The sequence below is a fragment of the Rhinopithecus roxellana genome, chromosome 6, assembly GCF_007565055.1.
Source record: "Rhinopithecus roxellana isolate Shanxi Qingling chromosome 6, ASM756505v1, whole genome shotgun sequence".
Classification (NCBI taxonomy): Eukaryota; Metazoa; Chordata; class Mammalia; order Primates; family Cercopithecidae; genus Rhinopithecus; species Rhinopithecus roxellana.
The window spans coordinates 68,554,013-68,580,122 of record NC_044554.1 but is presented as its reverse complement, the minus strand read 5'-3'; the positions used below and the strand labels follow the sequence as shown (position 1 = coordinate 68,580,122).

Below are 26,110 nucleotides of genomic sequence, written 5' to 3'. Positions count from 1 at the left end.
GTATTTAAGCACAAATTTCTCTACTTCACCTTTAATGTTCCCCTTTCCTCTAAAACAACAGATATTAAAATGATTTTCCACAAAATATTCTTTACAGTCTTCAGGCTTATTATGAGGTCTATTTAAAACTTATCTTTGTATTTAATAGTCTTCACGTTCATTTACACACAGACTAGTTTTTTTTCATATTATACATTAATAAAACATGCTGACCACAAGAAAAAGATTTTCCCCCATTCACCTGACCAAAGAGTAGATTCCTAGTTTATTTCTCAACAATAAAATCTGTATATATGTATCTTTATTAAAAAAATGGTTTTCTAATATGAAGTCAATGAGAACATCTTTGTGTTTTCAACATGCAACTCCTGGCATGCAGCAGATAAAGTCAACATTTCATTAACATCCATGTTTCACTATTTACCATCTCTGAAATATGGCTATATCTTAATATTGACAGTTAAGCATAGTTTAATTAGCAGCATTTTCCCTTCTTAATGATATATAAAATGACAAAGCCTTTTACAGATAATGGTGTTTTAGAATAGATGAAATACAATAATCAATGTTAAATTTAGTAAAACTAAATTAAACAGAGGTGAAGTGTGTGTTTCTGTTCATTTTATTACCTCATGATAAACTGAAATTCATGGCTTTTGATGTTTTCATTTACATGTTAAAACCTTACATTATCATAAAGCAATTAATAGGTTATATATTTTTACTTTACTTGTAAAACTAACCAAATATATACACATCTATGTATCAGTTCATATATATGTATATATTTTACATAAAATCATGGCCAGGGCCAATGCCAGGAAACCTTTCCCCTATATCTTATTCTAGAACATTCAGTTTCAGGTCATACTCTTAAGTCTTTAATCCACGTTGAGTTGAATTTTTTGTGTATGATCTAAGGATCCAATTTCATTCTTTGCATGTGGATATACAGTTTCCCCAACCTCATTTTGTGAAGAGACTGCACTTTCCCCATTATATATTCGTGCACCCTTGTCGAAAATCAGTTGACCATAATAAATGTGTGGACTTTTTTCTAGGCTCTCCATTCAATTCCATTTATCAGTATGTTTGGCTTCATGGCAGTACCATATTGTCTCAATACTTTTACTTTTTAACATACTTTGAAATCAGAAAGAGAGAAGCCTCCAGGTTTGATCTTTCTCAGGATTCTTTTGGCTATTCAGGGTCCTCTGTGTTTCCATATGAATTTTAAGATTGATTTTTATTTTTCTATAAAAAATGCTACTTGGATTTTGATAGGGAATACATTGAATCTCAGATGACTGAGTAGTATGGCCATGTTAATAAAGGTATACCTCGTGTAATTGTACTTAACTTTATTGTACTTTGTAATACTGCAATTTTACAAATTAAAGGTTTGTGGCAACTCTGCATTGAGCAAGTCTATTGTCACCATTTTTGCAACAGTATGTGCATCTATGTTACATTTTGGTAATTCTCACAATACTTCAAACTTTCCCATTTTCATTGTATCTGTTATGGTGAACTGTGATCAGTGATCTTTGGCATTACTACTGTAATTGTTTTGGGGTACCACAAATCACACCCATATAATACAGTGTACTTAACCAATAAACATGTGTATTCTAACTCCCCCATCAATCTGTCATTCCCCTCTCTCCCTCTCCTGAGGCCTCCTTATTCTCTGAAACACAACAATATTGAAATTAGATGATGTGATAACCCTATAATGGCCTATAAGTGTTCAAGTGAGTGTCACATGTCTCTCATTTTAAATCAAAAGTTACAAATGATGAAGCTTAGGAAGGCATATATCCAAAGCTGAGATACACTGAAAGCTAGCACTCTTGTGCCCAGTTAGCGAAGTTGTGAATACAAAGAAAAAGTTTCTGAAGGAAATTAAAGGTGTTACTTTAGTGAACCCATGAATGAGAAGAAAGTCAAAGAGCCTTATAGCTGATACAGAGAAAATTTTAGTCGTCTGCATAGATGATCAAACCAGTACAACATTCCCTTAAGCCAAAGCCTAAAGTAGAATGAGGTCCTAACTCTCTTCAGTTTTTTAAAGGGCAACAGAGGTGGGGAGGCTAGAGAAGATATATCTGAAGCTATCACATTGGTTCATGGCATTTCAGAAAAGAAGACATCTTCATAACATAAAGTACAAGGTGAAGCAGCAAGTAGCAAGTGCTGATGAAGAAGCTGGAGCAAGTTATCCAGAAGACCTAACTAAGATCATCAACGAAGGTGGCTACACAAACCAATACATTTTCAATGTAAACAAAACAGTCTTCTCTTGGAACAAGGTACCATCTAGGACCTTCACAGCTATAGAGAAGTCATTGTGCCCACCTTCAAAGCTTCAAAAAACAGGTTCACTCTCTTGTGAGGGTCTGATGCAGTTGGTGACTTTTAGCTGAAGCCAATATTCACTTATTCTCAAAATCCTAGGGCCTTTGAAAATTAGGCAAAACCAACTCTGCCTGTGCTCTTTAATGAAACAACAAAGCCTGGATGGCATTGCTTACAGCATGGCTTTCTGAATATTTTAAGCCCAATGTTGAGACGTACTGCTCAGCAAAAAAGATTATTTTCAAAATATGACTGCTCATTGACAGTGCACCTAGTCACACCAGAGCTCTGATGGAGATGTTCAAGATTAATGTTATTTTCATGCCTGCTAATACAATATCCATTATGCAGCCCACAAATCAAGGAATAATTTTTACTTTTAAGTGTCATTATTTAAAAGAAATACCTGTCATAAGGCTATACCCACCATAGATAAGAGATCCTTCTGATGGACTGGGGCAAAGTAAAATAAAAACCTGGAAAATATTTATTCTAGATGACATCAAGAACATTCATGATTCATGTGAGGTCAAAATCCAACATCAACAGGGGTTTGGAAAAAGTTAATTCCAACCCTTACAGATGACTTTGATGGGTTCAAGACTTTGGTGGAGTTAAGTCATTGCAGATGTGGTGGAAACAGTAAGAAAACTAGAAGGAGAAATGGAGCCTGAAAGTGTGACTGAATTGCTGCAATCTAATAATAAAACTTAAACAGATGAAGAGTTGCTTCTTATGGATGAGGGAAGAAAGTAGTTTCTTAAGAAGTAATCTATTTCTGGTAAAGATGTTATGAATATTTTTGAAATGACAACAAAAGATTTAGAATATTCCATAAACTTAGTTGAAGAGAACTCTCAGGGTTGAAGAGAACTGACTGAAATTTTGAAAGAAGTTCTACTGTGAATAAAATGCTATCAAACAGCATCTCATGTTACAAGGAAATCTTTTATAAAAGGAAGAGTCAATTGATATGAGAAACTTCAGTACTGTCTTATTTTAATAAACTGTTACAGCCACACCAGTCTTCAGAAAACACCATCCTGACCAATCAGTCTATCATCTCCACCAGCAAAACAATGATAACTCACTGAAGGCTCAACTTATCCTTAGCATTTTTTAGCAATACTGTATTTTTCATCAAGGTGCATACATTTTTTAATGTAAAGTAGTAAAACCACTACAAAAAACAGCATGGAGCCTCCTTAAAGAACTAAAACTAGAACTACCATTCAATCCAGTAATCTTACTACTGGATATTTACTCAAAGGAAAAGAAGTCATTATATGAAGACACATGCATATGCATGTTTATAGCAGCACAGTTCACAACTGCAAAAACATGGAACCAACCTAAGTGCCCATCAATCAACAAGTGGATAAAGAAAATGTAGTATATATACACCATGGGATACTACTCAGCCATAAAAAGGAATGAAATAATATCTTTTGCAGCAACTTGGATGGAGCCAGAAGACATTATTCTAAGTGAAGTAACTCAAGATTGGAAAAACAAAATATCATATGTCCTCAATTGTAAGTGAAAGCTATGCTATGAGGATACAAAGAGATAAGAAAGGTATGATGGACTTTGGGGACTCAGTGTGGGGGCAAAGTTGGGAGGAGGGTGAGGGACAAAAGGCTGTATATTTGGTACAGCATACACTACTTGGTTGACAAGTGTACTGAAATCTTTGAGGTGGAGCTAAAGCATATTAACAGGAAAGTTTATAGCACTAACTGCCTTCATCAAGAAGTTAGAAAATGCAACATCCCTTCATGATAAAAATCCTCAACAGACTAAGCATCAGAGGAATACACTTACAAATACAATAGCAAGAACCATCTATGATAAACCCACAGGCAGCGTTATGCTGAACAACCAAAAGCTGGAAGTATTCTTCTTGAGAACAGAACAAGACAAGGATGCCTACTTTCATTACTCCTATTCAACATAGTATTGAACTCCTAGCCAGACCAATCAGGCAAGAGAAAGAAAAAAAAATGGCATCCAAATAGGAAGAGAGGAAGTCAAACTATCTTTTTGCAGACGATATGATCCTATAGCTAGAAAACCCCACAGTCTTTGCCCAAAGGCTCTCAGAACTTACAAACAACTTTAATAAAGTTTCAGGTTATCAAGTCAATGTACAAAAATAAGTAACATTTCTATACACCAATAATGTCCAAGTTGACAGCCATATCAAGAATACAACTATATTAACAATAGCCACAAAATATATAAAATACCTAGGAATAAAGCTAAGCACGGGGATGAAAGATGTCTACAATGGAAATTACAAAACACTACTGAAAGAAATTACAGATGACACAAACAAATGGAAAAAGTATTTCATACTCATGGATAAGAAGAATCAATATTGTTAAAATACTGCCCAAAACAATTTACAGATTGAACACTATTCCTATCAAACTACCAATGTCATTCTTCACACATCTAGAAAAAAAAATTCTGAAATTCATATGGAATCAAGAAAGAGCCCAAATAGCCAAAGCAACCTGAAGCAACAAGAACAAAGCTGGAAGCATCACAGTAGCTGACTTCAAACTATACTAGAAAGCTGCAATAACCAAAACAGCCTGGTACTGGTGGTACAGAAACAGACACATAGACAGGTGGAACAGAATAGAAAACTCAGAAAGAAAGCCATACACCTAAAACTGATACAGTTTTGATATCTGTTCCTGACCAAATCTCATGTTGAATTATAATCCCCAGTGCTGGAGGTGGGGCATGGTGGGACATGTTTTGATCATGGGGTCTAACACAACAACCATCAGATCTTCAATAAAGTTGTCAAACGCAGTGGGAAAAGGACTCCCTATTAAATAAAGTGTGCTGGGACAACCGACTAGCCATGTGCAGAAGAATGAAACTGGAGCCCTACCTTTCACCATATACAAACATTAACTCAAGATGGATTAAGGATTTAAATATAAGACCTAAAATTGTAAAAATCCTAGAAGAAAACCTAGGAAATACCCTTCTCAACATTGGCCTTGGCAAATAATTTTTGGCTACGTCCCCAAAAGCAATTGTAACAAAAACAAAAATTGACAAATGAGAACAAACTAAACTAATGAGCTGCATGCAAAAGATACTATCAACAGAGTAACTATACAGCCTACAGAATGTGAGAAAATATTTAGAAACTGTGCATCTGACAAATGTCTGCTATCCAGAATCTATAAGGGAGTTAAATCAACAAGCAAAAGGCAAATAACATTAAAAAGTGGGCAAAGCACATGAACAGACACTTCTCAAAAGAAGACAAACATGAAAAAATGTTCATCATCACTATCATCAGAGAAATTCAGAAGGAAACCACAACGAGACACCATCTCATATCAGTCAGAATGGCTGTAAAAAGTAAAAAAATAACACATGCTGGTGAGGGAGGCTATGGAGCAAAGGAAATGCTTAGATACACTGTTAGGAGTTTGAAAATTTCTCAAAGAACTTAAAACAGAGCTACCATTAGACTCAGTAATTTCATTACTGGGTATATACTCAAAGGAAAATACATTGTTCTATCAAAAAAAAACCCACATTCATATTTCATCACAGCACTATTGACAATAGCAAAGACATGGAATCAACCCAGGCGCCATCAATGGTGGGTTAAAGAATATGATGTACATACACACCATCTAACACCACACAGTCATAAAAAGGAATAAAATCATGTCCTTTGCAACAGCAGGGGTGCAGATGGAAGCTATTATCTTAGGAGAATTAACACAGAAACAGAAAGCCAAATAACTCATGCGCTCACTTACAAGTAGGAACTAAACCTTGAGTACTCATAGACATAAAGATGGGAACAACAGACATGGGACTATTAGAGCATACGGAAAGCACTCAGATTCATAAAACAAGTTCTTCTTAATTTTAATTAATTTCAAAGTTTCTGTTTTCTGCCTTAATTTCGTTGTTCACCTGAGTTATGCAGGATTAAGTTTTTAAATTCCCATGTTTTTGTGTACTTTTGCGAGCTCTCCTTGATATTGATTTCTACTTTTATTGCACTATGTCCAAGAGTGTGCTTGGTATGATTGACTTTTCTGAATTTATCATTTATCCAGACTTACTTCATAACCAAGCATGCAGCTGATCTTATAATATATTCCAAGTGCAGATAGAAAGAATGTGTATTCTGTGGTTGTTGGGTGGAGTATTTTATAGATGTCCACTAGGTCCAAACCATCTAGTGTCGAGTTTACTTCCAGAATTTGTTAGTTTTCTGCCTAGATATCTAACACTGTCAGTAGGGTGCTGAAGTCTCTCTCCCATTGTCATTGTGTTGCTGTCTATGACTTTTCTTAGGTAAAGAAGAACTTGTTTTATGAATCCGAGTGATCCAATGTTGGGTGCATATACATTAGGATAGCTACATCTTCTTAAATTGAACACTTTTATAATTTTGTAGTGCCCATCTTTGTCCCTCTAAATTGTTGCTGGTTTAAAGTCTGTTATATCTGACATAAGAGACTCCTGCCTTTCTGTTCGTTTGTTTCTGTTGCATGGCACATATTTATCCCATCTTTTTCACTGAACCTGTGGGTGATGTTACATGTGAGATGGGTCTCCTGAGGGCAGGAGACAGTTCGATGTGTTTTTATCCAGCTTGCCCCTCAATGCCTTTTAAGTGGGGGCATTCAGACTGTTTAAATTCAAGATTAGTACTAATACATGAGATTTTGAATCTGTCATCATGCTGTTAGACGGCTGTTTTGTAGACTTCAGTGTGTATTATAGTGTCTCTGTGCTATGTGCTTCAGTGTGTTTTTATGATAGCAGGTGTACTTTTGTTTCCATGTTTAGCACTCTCTTAAGGATCTCTGGTAAGGCTGGTCTGGCTGTAACAAATTCCCATTTGCTTGTCTGATAGAGGAATTTCATTTCTCCTTCACTTATGAAGCTTAATTTAGTGGAATACGAAATTCTTAACTGAAATTTCTTTTAAGGATGCCGAAAATAGACCCCAAACCTCTTCCGGCCTCTAAGGTTTCTGCTCAGAGTTCCCCTCCCATCTTGATGGGATTCTCTTTGTACATGACCTGACCCTTCTTTCTAACTGCCTGTAAGATTTTTTTCTTTCACATTGACCTTGGGGATGGTTCTCTTACATAGTATCACACAGGGTTGTTCTGTTCTGTATTTCTTGATTTTCATGTCAGCTTCTTTAGTGAGATTGGGAAATTTTCAGACTATATCCTCAAATATGTTTTCCAAGTTGTTTACTGTCTCTCCTTCTCTCTCAGGAATGCCAGTAAGTTGTAGGTTTGGTCTCTTCAAATACACATCTATTTCTCAGAGGCTTTATTCACTTAAAAAAAAAAAAAATCCTGTTTTATTTATTTTTGCCTGACTGAGTTGTTTGGAAGAACTGGTCTTTGAGATCTGAGATTCTTTCCATATCTTGGTCTAATATACTGTCAATGCTTCTGACTATATCACGAAATTCTTGTAAATGTTTCAATGTCAGGGAAGTTCAGTTTGGTTCTTTCTTAAAATTACTGTTTCGTCTTTCAGGTCTTGTATCATTATACTGAATCCCTTAGATTTCTTGGGTTGGGTTTCAACTTTCTTTGAGTCTTGATGAGCTTCCTCGCCATCCAGATTTTGAATTTTATGCCTATCATTTCAGCCATTTCAATCTGGCTACGAAATATTGCTGGGGAGCTAGTAGGCTCCCTGGAGGTATGAAGACACTCTGGCTTTTTGATTGTCAGAGTTCTTGCACTGGTTCTTAACTGAAAGAGCTTGTGTTTCTGTAACTGTGGCTTAAGTTGAGTATATCCAACTGGCTTCGTTTCTGGGTTATTTTAGAGGACCAAGACTCTGTATAGGATCTTTATTTGATTCTTGTCCTGGATTTCATAGGCAACATATGCTGGAAAAATATTTCTGGTCTTGCAATTTGGGATGGAACCCAATATATGGTGCTTAAAAGTAATGGCATACAGCCTCTTATTCAGCTATGCTGCCTTTGTATTTCAGTGAGTTCACAGCACTGGTCTATGTTGGAAAGGAAGAGGGATGACCCCTTCACCAAGTCTGCTCTTGGGCCTGAGGGGAGCCCCCACCAGTCCTGGGCCTGAAGAGAGCCCCCACCAATCACTAGCACTGTGCCCATGTCTCCTTTGTTAGGTATTCTGGGTCATGGGTCTTTCTTCCTTGGGCATAGGGCACAGCTGGGAGACAGGCCACTCCCTTCCCAGACCACCTGTGTTGGAAGGGATCCTCCACTTCTGCACTGGCCCCATGAACTCATTACCTTTCTCAGTGTTTTGAGAGTGAGGGCTCCTCCCTCACTCACATACCAGCTACAGATATCAGGTTAGCACTGCCAAGCTGCACGCTGCAGCCCTGGGGCATTGGGACTAGCCTGCAGCTCCATCCTCTGGCCCTTCAGGATCAGGTACCATCTGTGCTGGGGGATCCAAAGTGCTCCCAGACCACCAGTAAAGTATTCAGGCTGGGTCACCAGCAAATCATCCAGGCTGTGTAATGGGGGCTGTGCTGCATACATGATCCTGCAGGAGCAGCCAGGCAGGGACTTTGGGAAGGGCTGGCAGACCTAAAGAATAGACATGCTCCCATCCCATGGGGAGGTCAACCCTGCTCTCTCTTGGCCCAGCAGTCAGCTTGTGTTAGAGCTACTTGGAAAAAGATGAAGAGCCTTTGGGCATGGACACCAATGGTGACATTCTACTGTAGCTGTCCTATATGCAAAAGTTCCTGAGCTACCTATACACAGGCTGTAGCTCTAACTCTGCCTACTTTCTGGGTAGATTCCCCTGCCCTCTGAGTTCAAATGTCCATGGGGATGGTGAGATTTCTTGTAGCTAGGATTCCAGAGGTCAATGGCAAGAGTGAGCTGTCCTGCCATCCCTTCACTCTCCCCTTTTCTAAGAGCTGTTCAAAGCCGGAAACTAGCCCTGGCACATGGCAACCACGCACAGAATTCCCAGCTTCCTTCCTCTTCAGTCTTGGTGTCTGCATTGCCTCTCTATGCAATAAGAGAAACTCTCGCTTTCTCTTCAAAGATCTGGTTTACTGAATATTTTGGTTTCCGTCGGCAGGAAGACAACTTCCTAGCTACCTCTAATTAGCCATCTTGTCTAATCATGTGATTTTTATCCTGCATTTCTTAAAGTATCACACTGACTGGCTTTCTATGTTGAAATATCCTTGCAACACAGTGATATATTTAACTTGGTCATGGTGTATGATCCTTTTAATGTGCTGTTAAATGTGGTTACCTAGTATATTACTGAGGATTTCTGCATCTATTTTTGTAGTCTTTGGTTTTTTTATTATGGTAAAGTCAGTCTTATAACATGGGTTTGGAAGTATTTCACCCTCTTCAATTTTTCTGGAAGAGTTTTAAAAGGATTGGCATTAATTCTTCTTTAAATGTTTGGTAGGATTCCTTAGTAAAGCTATCTGGTCCTCAACTTTTCTCTATTTTGGGAGGTGTTTGGATTACTGATTTAATCTCATTACTAGGTACAGGTCTGTTCATTTTTTTTTTTTTATTTTTTCATGACTCAACTTTGGCAGATTTTATGTTTCTAGAAAATCATCCATTTCTTCTGGGTTATCCAATTTGTTGGCATATAAATTTTCATAGTAGTCTCTTATGATTTGTATTTCTGTGGCATCAGCTATAAAGTACTCTCATTTCTGATTTAAGTCTTCTCATTTTCTTCTTAGTCTAAGTAAAAGTCTTCCAGTTCTATGTATCTTTTCAAAAAAAATTAACTGAGTTTCACTGATTATTTTCCCTATTGTTCCTATTCTCTATTCCATTTACCTCTGTTTTGATCATTATTATTTTCACCGTACTTCTCATTTTGGGTTCAGTTTGTTCTTCTTTTTCCAGTTCCTTGAGGTGTAAACTTGTTTGGGATCTTTCTTACAATGTACTAGAGGTAATTATTTTATTTTTATTTTTATTTTTTTTTTTTTTTTTTTTTTTTTTATTATTATACTTTAAGTTCTAGGGTACATGTGCATAACGTGCAGGTTTGTTACATATGTAAACTTATGCCATGTTGGTGTGCTGCACCCATCAACTCGTCAGCACCCATCAATTCATCATTTATATCATGTATAACTCCCCAATGCAATCCCTCCCTCCTCCCCCCTCCCCCCTCCCCATGATAGACCCCAGTGTGTGATGTTCCCCTTCCCGAGTCCAAGTGATCTCATTGTTCAGTTCCCACCTATGAGTGAGAACATGCGGTGTTTGGTTTTCTCTTCTTGTGATAGTTTGCTAAGAATGATGGTTTCCAGCTGCATCCATGTCCCTACAAAGGACGCAAACTCATCCTTTTTTATGGCTGCATAGTATTCCATGGTGTATATGTGCCACATTTTCTTAATCCAGTCTGTCACAGATGGACATTTGGGTTGATTCCAAGTCTTTGCTATTGTGAATAGTGCCGCAATAAACATACGTGTACATGTGTCTTTGTAGTAGACTAATTTATAATCCTTTGGGTATATACCCAGTAGTGGGATGGCTGGGTCATATGGTACATCTAGTTCTAGATCCTTGAGGAATTGCCATACTGTTTTCCATAATGGTTGAACTAGTTTACAATCCCACCAACAGTGTAAAAGTGTTCCTATTTCTCCACATCCTCTCCAACACCTGTTGTTTCCTGACTTCTTAATGATTGCCATTCTAACTGGTGTGAGATGGTATCTCATTGTGGTTTTGATTTGCATTTCTCTGATGGCCAGTGATGATGAGCATTTTTTCATGTGTCTGTTGGCTGTATGAATATCTTCTTTTGAGAAATGTCTGTTCATATCCTTTCCCCACTTTTTGATGGGGTTGTTTGTTTTTTTCTCGTATATTTGTTTGAGTTCTTTGTAGATTCTGGATATTAGCCCTTTGTCAGATGAGTAGGTTGCAAAAATTTTCTCCCATTCTGTAGGTTGCCTGTTCACTCTGATGGTAGTTTCTTTTGCTGTGCAAAAGCTCTTTAGTTTAATTAGATCCCATTTGTCAATTTTGGCTTTTGCTGCCGTTGCTTTTGGTGTTTTAGACATGAAGTCCTTGCCCATGCCTATGTCCTGAATGGTACTACCTAGATTTTCTTCTAGGGTTTTTATGGTATTAGGTCTAACATTTAAGTCTCTAATCCATCTTGAATTAATCTTCGTATAAGGGGTAAGGAAAGGATCCAGTTTCAGCTTTCTACTTATGGCTAGCCAATTTTCCCAGCACCATTTATTAAATAGGGAATCCTTTCCCCATTTCTTGTTTCTCTCAGGTTTGTCAAAGATCAGATGGCTGTAGATGTGCGGTATTATTTCTGAGGACTCTGTTCTGTTCCATTGGTCTATATCTCTGTTTTGGTACCAGTACCATGCTGTTTTGGTTACTGTAGCCTTGTAGTATAGTTTGCAGTTACTTTTATCATTTTGGGTTCAGTTGTTCTTCTTTTTCCAGTTCCTTGAGGTGTAAACTTGTTTGGGTAGCTTGATGCTTCTTAAATGTATATAGTTTTTGCTATAAATCTCCCTGTTAAAACTGCTTTTGCCACACCACATATGTTTGGTATGCTGTATTTTCACTTCCGTCTCAAGATATTTTCTAATTTCCTTTTTGACTTCCTCTTTGGCTCACTGATTGTTCAAGAGTGTACTGTTTAATATCCACACATTTCGATATTTTACAATTTTCCTCCTGCTATTGATTTCTAGTTTGATTTTACTGAAGTCAGAAAAGATACTTGCTATCTTAAATTTATTCACTTGTTCTGTGACCTAACAAGTTATCTATGCTGGAGAATGTTCCATGTGCACTTGAGAAAAATGTATACTCTGCTCTAGCTGGGTAGAATATGCTGTTAGGTTCATTTGGTCTACAGTGTTGTTCAAGTTTTCTGTTTCCTTACTGATCTCTGTCTGGACCGTCTCCCCATTACCGGATGTGGTGAAATGAAACCTCCTACTATAACTGTGTTGCTATTTCTCCCTTCACTTCTGAAATGTCTGCTTCATGGATTAAGCGCTCTGATGTTAGCAGCATACATAATTGTTATATTTTCTTGGTGAATTAACCCTTTCATCATTATATGATATCCCAAAACTGCCTGTTGTGACAGTTTTTGACTTAAAGTCTCTTTTGTCTGATGTAAGTATGGCCACTTCTCTTCTTTCGATTACCATTTGCAAGAAATATCTTCCTTCATTCCTTCACTTTGACTTAGCCTATGTGTGTCCTTAAATCTAAAGTGAGTTTTTGTAGAAAGCATATAGTTGTATCTTGTTTTTTTTAATGCACTCAACTACTCTATGATTTTTTTAGTAGGGAGTTTAGTTCATTTATAATAATACTAGTTATTGATTAGAAAGGTCTTACGATTGCCATTTAATTCATTGTTTTCTATATGTCTTGTGACACTTAATTCCCTATTTTCTTATCTTGCTATCTTCCTTTGTGTTTCATTTTTTTTTGTAATGACCTGCTTTGATTCCCTTCTCATTTTCTTTTGTGTATCTTTTATAGGTATTTTCTTTGTGGTTACCATGGGGTTTACATAAAATACCTTATATTTATAGCAATCTATTTTAACCTGACAATTTTAACTGCATACAAAAACTCTACACTTTTACTTCTACTCCCTACACACTTTATGTTACTGATGTCACACTTTTCATCTGTTTATACTATGTATCCATTAACATACTTCTAGAGTTATAGCTCCTTTTATATATTTGCCTTTCAACTTCTATACCAGAATTAAAAGTGATTTATGCATCAATGTTACAGAATTGCAGTATTCTGCATTTGTTTATATATTTACCTTTACCAGTGAATTTTATACGTTCATATGGTTTCACGTTGCTGTTTGGCATCCTTTGCTTCATTCTTTTTCCTTACTGTCTTTAACTAGACTCTAGAATCTAAAGATCATGTTTATTTTACAAATTAAACTAGCCAAAAAATTTGTATCAGTGTTGTTTGGCAATTATAGGTCAGAACTGAGCTTCTATTCTAGGACTTAGGGTACTGATGGAACTGTGTTCCTAAATCAATAATGCATTTCTACTCCATAAAAATTCCACCAGTTTTAATACCTACCAGTTCCTTTGCTTAGATATGGGGGCTTAAAGAACTTCACAACACCGTAGACATTGACAATTGTACCACCCTTAAGTTGATTCAGGGGTGTATATATATAATTTGTTGCTGGAACCTAAAAGAGAAGACAGTGAATACATTTATAGTAAGTATTTACATTGTAGAATCATGTTACAATAATATTAGCAGCAAATCCATAACTGTATTTTATCCTTTTAAGTGTCTAAAAGAAGCTGTAACCTGAAAAAAAGGCAATGAACACAGCTTAGCTTATCCAACTAGTTTCCCTTAGAACTTTGTTTATAAATGGTACAATTTGCACACTAGCTCATAAAGGCATAACCTATAATCTAATTAAAACATTATAATTCTCCAATACAAAAGGAACAAACAGTATATACATACAATCCCTGACTTATGATGGTTCAACTTATAATCTTCTGACTTTAGAATGGGTCTAGTAGGCTATTTAATGCATTTTGTATTTATAACATTTATGACTTATGATGGGTTTACTGGATGTAACCTCATTGTAAATCAAGCAGCATCTGTAGTGAAATACCAGCAATACATGTCAAAACTGAAGCAATAACAGAAAACAAGAAATACTTTTTTAAAATATGTACATCTTCAATGTAAAAGGTCTAAGAAAAGAGAGTTTTATTAAAGGTAAATGACTAGGCATGATGAGTTATTTTTAGAAGCCCTGAAAAGGTAACTAGAATACTAGTCTTAACAATACAAGTTACATCTCTTGTAAGTTTAGAAAACTTTTTTTTAAGGACACTCTCAAGGAATCTTTAAGTAATTAAATCATCCTAGCTATCTTTAAGTTAGTACATCCCCAGCTTATTTGGTCAAGAAATTGTAGCTGGGGGACAAGAAATCAAATTGTTAACAGAGAGCAAATTCTAAAAAATGCAACTTAAGAGATTTTGGTTCTATTTTTTAACTAATATCACTTCAAAACTTGTGGTAAAATTTCTCTCTTCCCTTTACCCCCATGCTATTATAGAGATTTTCCGCAGGCCTAGATTTTGACTCATAATTCAAGCCAGGTTTTGAGTCATAAATGGTATAAAAAGATTTAAAATGCTAATAATGAAACTGTACCCTAAAGAATTAAAACTAATAATGCCTAAATTCTCGGGCTTACAGAATAGTAGATAAGAAATGAAAACTTACTGAAAAGTTGAAATCAGCAACTAACAAAAATTCTTGAGTTTGCAGAGTATCAGATAAGAAAAGAAACAACTCGCTGAGACACTACTGAAACTCCTACTGATTGTTGAGAGCAAGAACAAACTACCTGAAATCAGTTGAAACCAAGATGGCTGACTGGAATTTGAGAACGAGCTTGCTGACATCACAGTATGAATTTCCATCACATTCATCATACTAACTCCACCGGAATTTGCACGTGCAACCCATGCGTTAATGTGAAGAAATAACTGTGCATGCCCAAGGACTTTCCAAACCTCCCCTTTCGTCCTACTAATGACTTACTAATCCGAGTATCTACTCTCTAAAACTCTTCTAATAAAATTACTGACTTAAAGACAGCACAGGGAGACATATTTGAGCTCAGCTCATGTCTCCTTAGGTGCTGACTGACTTTCAGCTTTTCTTTTCTTAAAAATTCAATTTCACAGTATTGGCTTATAGCACATCAGGTAGCGAGCTCCTTTTGCTCTATAATAATAAGAGAGCAAAAGACTATTTTTTGAAGTAACTGTGAATAAGCTGGGAAAGAAAAGGGAAAGTGGTTTACAAGGATATGTTTGCATATTAACAGTGATACTAAAAAAAGCCTTAAAGGGCTTTAGATAGGTGGCCCCAACATCAAATGAAAAAAAGGACACCTATCACTCTGAGAGTTAAAATTTTTAAACTCAAATTAATTAGTTTTTCCAAGGAGGCTTCTCAGTTTAAACAAAAGAGTAGAATTTGCTAATCTAATCAAACTTCAATATAAAAGCTAGCTAGCTCATCAATGATTAAAAAAAGAACGACAGAATAATGGAATGGAAAGAGAAATAATGAAAGAGAAGCATACTGAATAGTAGGGAGAAAACGTGTGCTTAGTGTACACTCAATACTCTATCTTAATATCTCATGGAGAGATGAATGGGAAAGGCCAGCAAAACTCAATGACACTAACCATTATAATCAACCAAGTAACTGGCATTTGTTTATTCATTACCAATAAACAACTTCTTGTTTGGCTTTCCATGTAAATCAGCAAGTATTTATGTGTACAACAGCTAAGATATAATCCTCATTATAAATTCATAAATTGATATTTTTGCTTCTTAATCATTCTCTAATGAGTTAGGTTAATATTCTTACAAGTTTGGTTAATGTACCCTTGAGTAAGCTCACACTTGAACAAGGTAATTAAATTTAAATGATTCCCAAAAAGCCCTATCTTAGTAGTGAATTGGTCTCCCTTGCTGACACAATAAATTATTGTATTCCATAAAAAAGGACTGTAGAGGGACATCCAAATCAGTTTGAATGTGTTAGCTAGAGAAATAGTGGAGTTAGCCAGAATGGTAAGCAAAGGCTTTCTGAAGGTGGCAACAAAATCTAAATTTTGAAGGACAAGTAACAAGGAGAAGTGATAGCACATACTAGCATCATGTAATCAGGGGTCTGAAAATAGTTTCACACTGCTGGTGCAAAAGGCACAGGGCTAATATCTAAAGCAACAGGCATATAATATTTATGGCATCCTAACAACTCCTAGGTTAATAAAACTATTTAGTACTTACAAAAATACTTGTTGAGGTTTTTTATTGCTCACTAAATAATCTAGAACAGCACTATCCAAGAGAATCTTCTGTGATAATGAAAATAGTCTATATCAATATTGTGGCTATTCAGGAATTTAAATGACTAGTGCAAATCATGAACTGAATTTTTAATAGCCACACACAGCTAGTTGCTCAGTATTGCACAGCACAGGCACATGTCCATGAGAAAACCATCGGCTCATGATATACTAAAGATAACTTGATGGCACTATCATTAAGTACATCACTTGATCCACATTTCACATAGACATGAACAATTTTTTTTTTTTTGATAGCTTAAGTGGCAGCCCATTATAGAATCAATCAGTCAAGAAAATGTGAGCACTGGGTTAAATGAGATGCAATTCACAGCATAGGCAGAAAGTTAACCAGTTGACAAAAATCAAGCACGGCAGACAATAAAAGTCTACAGAGAGAAAGACACCTAGCAGCGTAATTCAACTCATTCATTCCTTTATATTCTGTCCTTCCTTCCTTCATTCATTGATGGGCCATGTATTATACAGGGCGATAAAAATAAGTGTGAACGAAACACAAATAGCCCCTGCACCAATGGAAGAACAAACCATAAAAGCGGAGAGATGTCTTAGAGTTGTCTTAGAAGGTCTCTTTGAAAAGATATTTAAAGAAAGAACTAATTAAATGAAGTACAGAAGTTGGGAATGAGATAAGCAACAGTGTTCCAAGCAGAGAAAACACATTCAGTATGTTTGAAAATCCAAGAGGTCTGGATGGCTGGAGTGTACTGGTCAAAGGTAATGACAAGACTAGGTTGAATAAAAATATAGGGGATAGTTTATGTTGGGCCTTCAGATTCCACATAAGTGGGCTAGTAAAGCTTTTAAATCCTGAAGACAGTACAAGATCAAATGATCACCCTGAGTCACTTGAAAAGCAATCTTTCTACCACTGAAAAATAAAATACTCTATTTTCTAAATTCTAAAAACACCCTGGCCCTCACAGACTACATATTTAATACTATATCCTTGAAAAAATATACTTTTTCAGGAAAACAAGAAACTCAAAAACAGTAACTGTCAGTTTTCTTGATATCAACTGCAAGATCCATGCTCAGTTGAAAAATGTGGAAATGTACCAAATGAGCATCTTTTGATGAGTCAGGAAAATAAAGTCAAATAGAGCTATGCCTGATTTAACTTATTGTTCAGAGGCTTTTACTATTCCTGCCTTATTTACAGGTTCACAAATATATCAAATATTTTAAATTAAACAATCTATAACAATTTTGGGAACTATACCAGAGCTAATTAACATTTTTTAAAAAGTACATCAGTTCTTTTACTGGTAACAGTCCCCCCGCAAAAATATTAATTATACTAATACTTAGAATTTAGTATCTGTATCCTATAGTCATTGTCAACTAGAAACAGTTCCTGAATTCTGTCCATTTGAAACTAAAGGTTCAAAAACATAAGTAGAACATAAACATTATATTAAACTAGACCAATAAATTATTAATATCTTCTTTCCAGTTTCACTCAGCTTACAAGTAGACTATCTATAAAAATGGGAATGAGAATTTTCCTATTGCTATGAGGAAGCTCTAGCTATACCTACGCTTTAAAATAATGGGAAAAATGGTTAAAAAAAAGAGAAATGTATCATAAGAAAATTACTTAAAATTATATAATTTGTTCAATTATATAATTCAGCACAAAATTGTCTGGTTAAATACAAGCTAATGTAAAAAGAAATGAATTTGCCTATGGTTTAAAACAAAAATTTAAGGATCTTCATATGGTAAAAACTTACTTTATTTTTCTTGTGTATGTATAGCTTAAACAAAATATCAGCAGATATTATTCCAGACAACAGAATATTCAGATATTGATTACTAGGTAAAATATATCACTCCGATAAAACATTATCAGCTATAAAAAAGTAAAGATGATGTTTTTCCAGTGTACTGATACTATATCAAAATCAGACTACAAAGTGGACTGAATATACATATACATGTATCTATGTATATGTGTGGTATATACGGGTATAGGTGTAATATTCTAAATTAAACTGAATATCATCTTACCAAAGACATTGATTCTGTAGAAAAAGCTCTTACAGATTTGACATAAACCTGAAGGAAAAAAAGAAAGAACTTATTTGTATACAGATAACCTCCAATGTGATTACAGGCTTTTAGCTGTAGTAAAAGTACATACTTGTAAAATATTTGAATTCACTAGGATGACATAAAGTTATGGCTTACAAATTAAGAGTGAAATGTGCAAAGTTGTCTAAGCTACAGAAACTTAAAAAAAAGGCAAAGATGTAAGGTCAAATGAAAATGTACTTTATTAAAACATTAGTGTTCTTACAGATTAAATTTGAAGCATAGCAATATTCAGTTCTCAGGATAGAATGTAAAATAATGCAAACTTCTATCAGTCCAATAGAAGTGGAAAATCAGAGCTGATATTCAAAATTTTTCCTACATAGAACCCTAGACGTTTTCAGAAAGAAAACAAAAAAAATAAGGAAGTGCTTCAGTGATCACTCTAACTGCAAATTTTACCCATCTCCAGCCTAATTTATTAATTTTAATATCAAGCAGAGCCACTGCCAGCACTTATAGTACCTTTGTGCATACTAGAAAAAAAGAGGCAGATGTTGGCCTGCAGGCACTTGGCTTAGCCCAATTCTACCTAGTAGCCTTGACCAAAAAGGCAGTTTTCAAGTGTGTGTGTGTAAAGTAGAGTGTTAAAAGAGGAAAGGAGAGGAAGGCCATCTTCACAATGAATAAAATAGAAGGAAAAAATCAGTTTTACCTAAAGAGGGGTAGGTGATTAATTTAAAGGGAAATCAGGTAGAGCAAAGTGCCTGATAGTATAATTACAAAGAATAATATCCAGTCTAGAATGTCTGTGCAGTTTTGTAAGTTTCATTATTAAGTATTTATTATTTCACTAAGTATTAATTAATAAGTATTAATAAGTAATTATGGAAGTATTATAAAGGAATTCCCTTTTCTATCTAGTCATTCTAAACATAAAACCAAGAAAAAACTTCTATTTTTTAAACTTAAAATATTCAATTAAAATAATTTAGTCAGACCAAGTAGTTTATCTGCAGATTAACAGAAATACTTTCAATCCCATCACTGTAGCTCATTAAATCTGCAATATAATTAGAGAATAAAAACTACATACTTACATAAACAGTTGCTTTGAGGTCTTCAAATGCTTTCAAAAATATGCAAGATTTACCATCTCTGCCTATAGATGAAGAAGCTAAAAAAACAATAAATCTAGCCACTGCAATGGTGTCCTACACAGGGAAAAGAAAAGTTTTTGAGTCAATCACCAAAATATCTATAATTTGGAATGTCATATAAATCCTTATTTATATTATTATCTTTAGAACACAAATTACTTCTATAAAGCAGAAAACTGGTTAACCCAAACTTGTGTAACACTTACTGAAAAATAAAAATAAAAATAAAATGAACACATTTCTGGAATAAAAATAACAAATGAGTTACTTTTTTTCAGTTTTACAAACTGAAAAATACACTCTACTTTCAAGTGACCTCAAACCAATACATTCTGATTAAATGAAAACTTAAGATTTTAGTCAAAGATTTAAAGTTGTTTATCAAACTAGCACAGAAGATAAATAGAAGTAGGGAAGCCAACAGTTTATCAGTTCTAAATTATCCAAGCAGGAAAAAAAACTACCTCTTTTTATTCTGTGTTCCACTTAAAAATGTTTTCAAAAGTAAATATTATACACCAAATGCAAATGTTGGAGTACAGATGACCATTTTCTTTCTATTTTCCTGCAGAATCTAAACTTTTTAAAAAGACTGAGTATGTATTTCTTTTATCATGAAGAAAAATTTTGAAAAGAATAAATGACTAAAAGCTGGACATCAGCATTCATAAGAAAAATGTTTCTGAAGTTAACAGTAGCTACACACAATTCAGTAAAAAGTTACAACCCTTCCTCTGGCATATATTCAACAGCATAGAAATAACAATCACAGCTTTTTTAAAAAAATTAAAATGTGTTTATTATATTCGTAAATGTGGATTTATATTTGAATATACATATAAAAACTGCACTGAAGGCCCTCAGTGATCTCATTCCAACCAACTCTGCCTGTTTTATTTCTACACACTTCCCATTCAATATTAGACAAATTGGATCTTCTTAAAAGTATAGTGCTTTTCCACATATATTCTTCATTTACTTTGAGCCACTGCTACAAATAAAAAACATGTTTCCTATTTGTACATGTCTAACCTTATCCATATTTCAAAGTTTAGCCTTCTTCCTGGTAGAATCTATGACTGATTCTCTCTCAAAAACAAGTAATTCTACCTTCCTCTAAACTCTCCTACATAGCATTTTAGCATTTTTCTCTTTGTGTATTATTTACAAACGTTTCTTAACACCTTTAAAGCCCGTAAAGTCCTGTAGGTTCCTTGGACTAAAAATAATGGAGATCACTCCAAGATGATCGAATAGGAACAGCTCTAGTCTACAGCTCCCAGTGTGAGTCATGCAGAAGACAGGTGATTTCCGCATTTCCAACTGAGGTACTGGGTTCATCTCACTAAGACTTGTTGGACAGTGGTTGCGGCCCACAGAGTGTGAGGCGAGGCAGGCATCGCCTCACTGGGGAAGCACAGGGGTGGGGGAATTCCCTTTCCTGGCCAAGGGAAGCCATGACACTTGGTACCTGGAAAATCAGGACACTCCTGCCATAATACTGTGCCTCTCCAATGGTCTAAGCAAACGGTACACCAGGGGATTATATCCCATGCCTGGCTTATCAGGTCCCACGCCCACATAGTCTTGCTCACTGCTAGCACAGCAGATCAAACTGCGAGGCTGCAGTGAGGCTCCGAGAGGGGCGTCCACCATTGCTGAGGCTTGACTAAGTAAACAAAGCGGCTGGGAAGGTTGAACTGGGTGGAGCCCACTGCAGTTCAACCAGGCCTGCCTGCTTCTGTAGATTCCACCTCTGGTGGCAGGGCACAGCTGAATAAAAGGCAGCAGGAACTTCTGCAGGCTTAAACGTCCTTGTCTGACAGCTTTGAAGAGAGAGCAGTGGTTCTCCCAGTATAGAGTTTGAGATCTGAGAATGAACAGACTGCCTCCTCAGATGGGTCCCTGACTCCCGAGTAGCCTAACTGGGAGACACCTCGCAGTAGGGGCTGACTGACACCTTATACAGCTGGGTGCCCCTCTGAGATGAAGCTTCCAGAGGAAGGCTCAGGTGGCAACATTTGCTCTTCTGCAATATTTGCTGTTCTCCTGCCTCTGCTGGTGATACCCAGGCAAACAGAGTCTGGAGTAGATCTCCAGCAAACTCCAACAGACCTGCAGCTGAAGGTCCTGACTGTAAGAAGGAAAACTAACAAACGGAAAGGAATAGCATCAACATCAACAAAAAGGACCTTCACACCAAAACCCCATCTGTAGGTCGCCATTATCAAAGACCAAAGGTAGATAAAACCTCAAAGATGGGGAGAAACCAGAGCTGAAAAGCTGAAAATTCTAAAAATCAGAGCATCTCTTCTCCTCCAAAGGATCACAACTTCTCGCCAGTGATGGAACAAAGTTGGAATAGAGAATGACTTTGACAAGTTGGCAGAAGTAGGCTTCAGAAAATCAGTAATAAAAAACTTCTCCAAGTTAAAGGCGAATGTTTGAACCCATCGCAAATAAGCTAAAAACCTTGAAAAAAGATTAGACAAATGGCTAACTAGAACCAACAGTGTAGAGAAGAACTTAAATGACCTGATGGAGTTGAAAACAATGGCACAAGAACTACGTGATGCATGCACAAGCTTCACTAGTCGATTGGATCAAGTGGAAAAAAGGGTATCAGTGACTGAAGATCAAATGAATGAAATGAAGTGAGAAGAGAAGTGTAGAGAAAAAAAGAGTTAAAAAAAAAAAAAATGAACAAAGCCTCCAAGAAATATGGGACTATGGACTATGTGAAAAGACCAAATCTGCATTTGATTGGTGTACCTAAAAGTGATGGGGATAATAGAACCAAACGGGAAAACACTGTCCAGGATATTATCCAGGAGAACTTCCCCAATGTAGCAAGGCAGGCCAACATTCAAATTCAGGAAATACAAAGAATGCCACAAAGATACTCTTTAAGAAGAGCAACCTCAAGACACATAATTGTCAGATTCACCAATGTTGAAATGAGGAAAAAATGTTAATGGCAGTCAGAAAAAAAGGTCGGGTTGCCCACAAAGGGAATCCAATCAGACTAATAGCGGATTTCTCCGCAGAAACTCTACAAGCAGAAGAGAGTGGGGTTCAATATTCAACATTCTTAAAGAAAAGCATTTTCAACCCAGAATTTCATATCCAGCCAAACTAAGCTTCTTAACTGAAGAAGAAATAAAAACGTTTACAGACAAGCAAATGCTGAAAGATTTCAATACCAACAGGCCTGCCTTACAAGAGGTCCTGAAGGAAACACTAAACATGGAAAGGAACAATCGGTACCAGCCACAGCAAAAACATGCCAAATTATAAAGTCCATTGATGCTAGGAAGAAATGCATCAATTAACGAGCAAAATAACCAGCTAACATCATAATGGCAGGATCAAATTCACACATAACAATATTAACCTTAAATGTAAATAGGATAAATGCCTCAATTAAAAGACACAGACTGGCAAATTGGATAAACAGTCAAGATCCCTCAGTGTGCTGTGTTCAGGAGACCCATCTCACGTGCAGAGACACACACAGGCTCAAAATAAAGGGATTGAGGAAGATCTACCAAGCAAATAGAAAATAAAAAAAAAAAAGCAGGGGTTGCAATCCTAGTCTCTGACAAAACAGGCTTTAAACCAATAAAGGTCAAGAGAGACAAAGAAGGTCATTACATAATGGTAAAGGGATCAATTCAACAAGAAGAGCTAACTGTCCTAAATATATATGCACCCAATACAGGAGCACCCAGATTCATAAAGCAAGTCCTTAGAGACCTACAAAGGGACTTAAGACTCCCACACAATAATAATGGGAGACTTTAACACCCCACTGTCAACATTAGACAGTTCAATGAGACAGAAAGTTAACAAGGATATCCAGGACTTGAACTCAGCTCTGCACCAAGTGGACTTAATAGACATCTACGGAACTCTCCAACCCAAATCAACAGAATATACATGCAATATCCCGGATGAACATCAAGGCGAAAATCCTCAATAAAATACTGGCAAACCAAACCCAGCAGCACATCAAAAAGCTTATCCAACACAATCAAGTTGGCTTCATCCCTAGGATGCAAGGCTGGTTCAACATACACAAATCAATAAACGTAATCCATCATATAAACAGAACCAAAGACAACAATCCCATGAGTATCTCAATAAATGCAGAAAAGGCCTTCGACAAAATTCAACACCCCTTCAAGCTAAAAACTCTCGATAAACTAGGTAGGTATTGATGGGGCGTATCTCAAAATAATAAGAGCTATTTATGACAAACCCACAGGCAATATCATACTGAACGGGCAAAAACTGGAAGCATTCCCTTTGAAAACTGGCACAAGACCGGGATGCCCTCTCTCACCACTCCTATTCAATAACTGGAAGTTCTGGCCAGGGCAATCAGACAAGAGAAAGAAATAAAGGGTATTAAATTAGGAAAAGAAGAAGTCAAATTGTCCCTGTTTGCAGATGACGTGATTGTATGTTTAGAAAACTCCATTGTCTCGGCCGGGCGTGGTGGCTCAAACCTGTAATCCCAGCACTTTGGGAGGCCGAGGCAGGCGGATCACGAGGTCAGGAGATCGAGACTATCCTGGCTAAAACGGTGAAACCCCGTCTCTACTAAAAATACAAAAAATTAGCCGGGTGTGGTGGCGGCGCCTGTAGTCCCAGCTACTGGGAGGCTGAGGCGGGAGAATGGCGTAAACCCGGGAGGCGGAGCTTGCAGTGAGCCGAGATCCCGCCACTGCACTCCAGCCTGGGCAACACAGCGAGACTCCGTCTCAAAAAAAAAAAAAGAAAGAAAGAAAAAGAAAACTCCATTGTCTCAGCCCCAAATCTCCTTAAGCTGATAAGCAACTTCAGCAAAGTCTCAGGATACAATATCAATGTGCAAAAATCACAAGCATTCCTATATACCAATAATAGACAAACAGCCAAATCATGAGTGAACTCCCATTCACAATTGCTTCAAAGAGAATAAAATACCTAGGAATACAACATACAAGGGATGTAAAGGACCTCTTCAAGGAGAACTACAAACCACGGCTCAACAAAATAAAAGAGGACACAAACAAATGGAAGAACATACCATGCTCATGAATAGGAAGAATCAGTATCGTGAAAATGGCCATACTACCCAAGGTAATTTATAGATTCAATGCCATCCCCACTAAGCTACCAATGACTTTCTTCACACAATTGGAAAAAAATACTTTAAAGTTCATATGGAACCAAAAAAGAGCTCTCATTGCCAAGACAATCCTAAGCAAAAAGAACAAAACTGGAGGCATCACGCTACCTGACTTCAAGCTATACTACAAGGCTACAGTAACCAAAACAGCATGGTACTGGTACCAAAACAGAGATATAGGCCAATGGAACAGAACAGAGCTCTCAGAAATAATACCACACATCTACAACCATCTGATATTTGACAAACCTGACAATAACAAGAAATGAGGAAAGGATTCCCTATTTAATAAATGGTGCTGGGAAAAGTGACTAGCTCTATGTAGAAAGCTGAAACTGGATCCCTTCCTTACACTTTATACAAAAATTAATTCAAGATGGATTAGAGACTTAAATCCTAGACCTAAAACCATAAAAACCCTAGAAGAAAACCTAGACAATACCATTCAGGACATAGGCATAGGCAAAGACTTCATGTCTAAAAACACCAAAAGCAATGGCAACAAAAGCCAAAATTGACAAATGGGATCTAATTAAACTAAAGAGCTTCTGCACAGCAAAAGAAACTACCATCAGAGTGAGCAGGCAACCTACAGAATGGGAGAACATTTTTGCAATCTACTCATCTGACAAAGGACTAATATCCAGAATCTACAAGGAACTTAAACAAATTTACAACAAAAAATCAAACCACCCCATCAAAACGTGGGCAAAGGATATGAACAGACACTTCTCAAAAGAAGACATTTATACAGCCAATAGACAAATGAAAAAATGCTCATCATCACTCGCCATCAGAGAAATGCAAATCAAAACCACAATGAGATACCATCTCACACCAGTTAGAATGGCAATCATTAAAAAGTCAGGAAACAACAGGTGCTGGAGAGGATGTGGAGAAATAGGAACACTTTTACACTGTTGGTGGTACTGTAAACTAGTTCATGTGGAAGACCGTGTGGCAATTCCTCAAATGTCTAGAACTACAAATACCATTTCACCCAGTGATCCCATTACTGGGTATACACCTAAAGGATTATAATCATGCTGCTATAAAGACACATGCACACATGTGTTTATTGTGGCACTATTCACCATAGCAAAGACTGGAATCAACCCAAATGTCCATCAGTGACAGACTGGATTAAGAAAATGTGGCACATATACACCATGGAATACTATGCAGCCATAAAAAAGGATGAGTTCACATCCTTCGTAGGGACATGGATGAAGCTGGAAACCATCATTCTGAGGAAACTATTGCAAGGACAGAAAACCAAACACCGCATGTTCTCACTCATAGGTGGGAATTGAACAATAAGAACACTTGGACACAAGAAGGGGAACATCACACACAGGGGCCTGTTGTGGGGTGGGGGAAAGGGGGAGGGATAG

General features: G+C 36.5%; 1 protein-coding gene across 5 annotated transcripts in view; it reads right to left on the bottom strand.

Moving 5' to 3' along the window:
• POT1 (protection of telomeres 1) overlaps positions 1–26,110 on the bottom strand; it is a 115,612-nt gene that overhangs the window by 64,970 nt on the left and 24,532 nt on the right. For all 5 annotated transcript variants that reach the window (XM_030932957.1, XM_030932954.1, XM_010355863.2 and 2 more), the window contains exons 4-6: positions 19,481–19,594; positions 18,357–18,404; positions 13,490–13,604 (exon numbers count right to left, since the gene is read on the bottom strand). Coding sequence is in view for 4 of the 5 variants with exons in the window: in XM_030932954.1 (XP_030788814.1) it covers positions 13,490–13,604; positions 18,357–18,365 (124 nt within the window). In the remaining variant the exon portion in view is untranslated. The remainder of the gene's footprint in view (positions 1–13,489; positions 13,605–18,356; positions 18,405–19,480; positions 19,595–26,110) is intronic.